At 49.0% G+C, this 2454-nt stretch overlaps 1 protein-coding gene across 1 annotated transcript; it reads right to left on the bottom strand.

The window, feature by feature from the left end:
- On the bottom strand, positions 348-1368 carry LOC8056789 (glutaredoxin-C3). The gene has a single exon (XM_002452115.2). It carries the CDS (start codon positions 1213-1215, stop codon positions 826-828), a length of 390 nt encoding a protein of 129 aa, XP_002452160.1. The 5' UTR covers positions 1216-1368; the 3' UTR covers positions 348-825.

Genomic DNA, 2454 nt, shown 5'->3' with positions numbered 1-2454 from the left:
AGAGACAAACCAAGAGTATACTAGGAGTATATGGTGAAGAAAATGTTTCTGACATCATTTGACACAATCGAATTGAGTTGTGAACTTTCTGAGTTGGGGGAACCGGAATAACACACCTCTTCAAGTTCGAAGATCAGCCATAAACTTTACTCTATAATTAATTTACAAGTGACCAACAACAGATCAATAAGAGATGAGTAAAACACACATTACCTAAGTCTCAGCCATCCAATCACACATCACGACTGGCATGCAATCGAACAATATCCAGAACCAAGAGCACACAAAACAGAATATCATCAGTAGGCAAAGGGACCATGCATGCATAAAAGTGAGAGGAAGCAAGGTATTAAAATGAAAGGATATCAAATTGAACAAGGGTGGTAGCAGCGTAGCACCAAGCAAAGCAAATCCAGCGCATGCGTCAAACACCACATGCACGCACCGGCACTCCACACAAACACACACGGACGGAGGCATGCAGTAGGTAGTGAGAAAAAAACACACACGGTACCTGCAGCCTCTCTCTTCGTTCTCTTGCACACAAACACACACACTACTCACACGCACGCACTAATTAAGCCGCTCAATCTCATCACTGATCTACCATGCATGCATCACCCTGTCCTGTTCATGTCCATGGATGTATCCTCCCCCTATCTCCGTACCTTAGTTTGATTAGCTCGCAGCAAGTACGTGACATCAAGTTGTACAGCAACAACGCACTAAATTAACGTGTACAATGCAAGAACAACGGAAGCTGCGTAGTAGCTTGTTGGCACGAGTCACCAGACACCAGCAATGGCGATGGCGATGGCGCCGCGCTCAGAGCCAGAGCGCGCCGGCCTCCTTGAGGAGCGGGACGAGGGAGCCGTTGATATGCGCGGCCATGACCCTGTCCATGGCGCCGACCAGCTTCCCGCCGATGAAGACGACGGGGACGACGGGCGCGCCGGCGGGGCCGTAGCCGAGGAGGCGGGCGAGGGCGCGCTCCAGCTCGCGGCCCCGCGGGTCCAGGTCCAGCTCGTGCACCGTCGGGTGCACGCCCATGCCGCAGAAGAGCCGCTTCACGGCGTGGCACATGCAGCAGCTGCTCACGCTGAACACCACCACCGCGCTCTCCGACGCCAGCCGCTCCACGCGCGCCACCGCGCTCTCCGCCATCGTCGTCGCCGCCGGCATGTACCACGCCTGCTCCGCCGCCGCGTACTGCATTGTCGCTCGCTACTCAAAGTGAAAGGGGCCGGTCGCTAAAGGCGAGCACACGCAACGCACAGCAGGTGTGAGAAGAGCTAGTCTCTGCTGGCTGGCCGGCTGCTAGCTGGAAGCAAAGCAAAGGCTGGCAATGGGCTCTGAGGTCTTCGGTGATGAGCAGGAAGTGAAAGGTGTACATGTATATATAGAGGAGGGAGGGGGGTGTTTTGGTAATTTGGGGGAGGCAGGGAAAGAAGGATAGGCACTTCCAAGCCAATGAGGTCTTTTTGGGGTTCTAAGCCAATGCCAATTTTCCATCTCTTTCTTGTTTGCCACTAGTGCTTATTTTATTGTCCAATGTCTGATGATGTGATGATTTCAGACTAGCAGGAGGAGCAGTAACTTGATACTGTAGTTAGTTATAGTAACCACGCACCAGTCACCGAGAAGTAATGATCTTTGGTTTGGCCGTAATTATAGTTTACCTTTGATGCTTGGATATGTAGCCAACATGCATGGAGTAGCTGGGAAAGAAGCGAAACATGTCAGCTTCAGCCAAAACGGGTGAGGCTCCTATGGAACCATCAACCGTGGCGCGTTTAACTGGGATCTTGTTTAACTTTTCTAAGCTACAGCTTTGGTTATGCTCGTCACCACTCAATCAGATGAATATGTATATTTTGTGACAAATTACAATGGAAAACATTGTGAGAAATGTAAAAAATTATACTCGATGCAGTGTAGTGTACAATATGGCAACAAGCTCTACAACATTTGATTTATCATCTTTTTTTTCTTTAAGAAAAAGGGTCCATTGTAGTGGTAGCTTTCAGCTGGCCTTCTTAATTGACTTTTTTCCCCTTGTTTGAGATGATTTAGTTGAGTTCATAATCCAGAAAAAAACAACTGTATTTCCAGCATCTGCAAAGATTGATCTAACAGTACTGTTTCACCAATCCCATATGTCGTGCTGCATGGAGACAGGCAACTGGATGAATCGAACGCTAGGCTTTTCATGCCATTGCCGGAACACTGCAAGTGTATTACATCACGTAGATGTCCCTTTGTCCCCCTTGCCTTTGCGCATACCACTTTTCCGTGGCACAGCCTGTCTTTATCACTGCAAAGTGAAGGCATTCCTGAAAAATTGTTGGAAGATTTGATGGCGAGAGGGAGTGGGAAGCCATGCAAAGACCGGCTTTTCCTTCCACTTCACTTCAACGAGTCTTCAGCCTATCTTTGACGAGTCATTTCAGGTTA

The sequence above is a fragment of the Sorghum bicolor genome, chromosome 4 (genome assembly GCF_000003195.3).
Source record: "Sorghum bicolor cultivar BTx623 chromosome 4, Sorghum_bicolor_NCBIv3, whole genome shotgun sequence".
NCBI classification, from domain to species: Eukaryota; Viridiplantae; Streptophyta; class Magnoliopsida; order Poales; family Poaceae; genus Sorghum; species Sorghum bicolor.
The sequence above is the reverse complement of the archived record's forward strand: the minus strand, read 5'-3'. Positions and strand labels throughout refer to the sequence as shown.

What these genes read in the sequence shown, in the direction of transcription:
- LOC8056789 (XM_002452115.2), bottom strand. Translation starts at nt 1,215, where the DNA reads ATGCAGTACGCGGCGGCGGAGCAGGCGTGGTACATGCCGGCGGCGACG.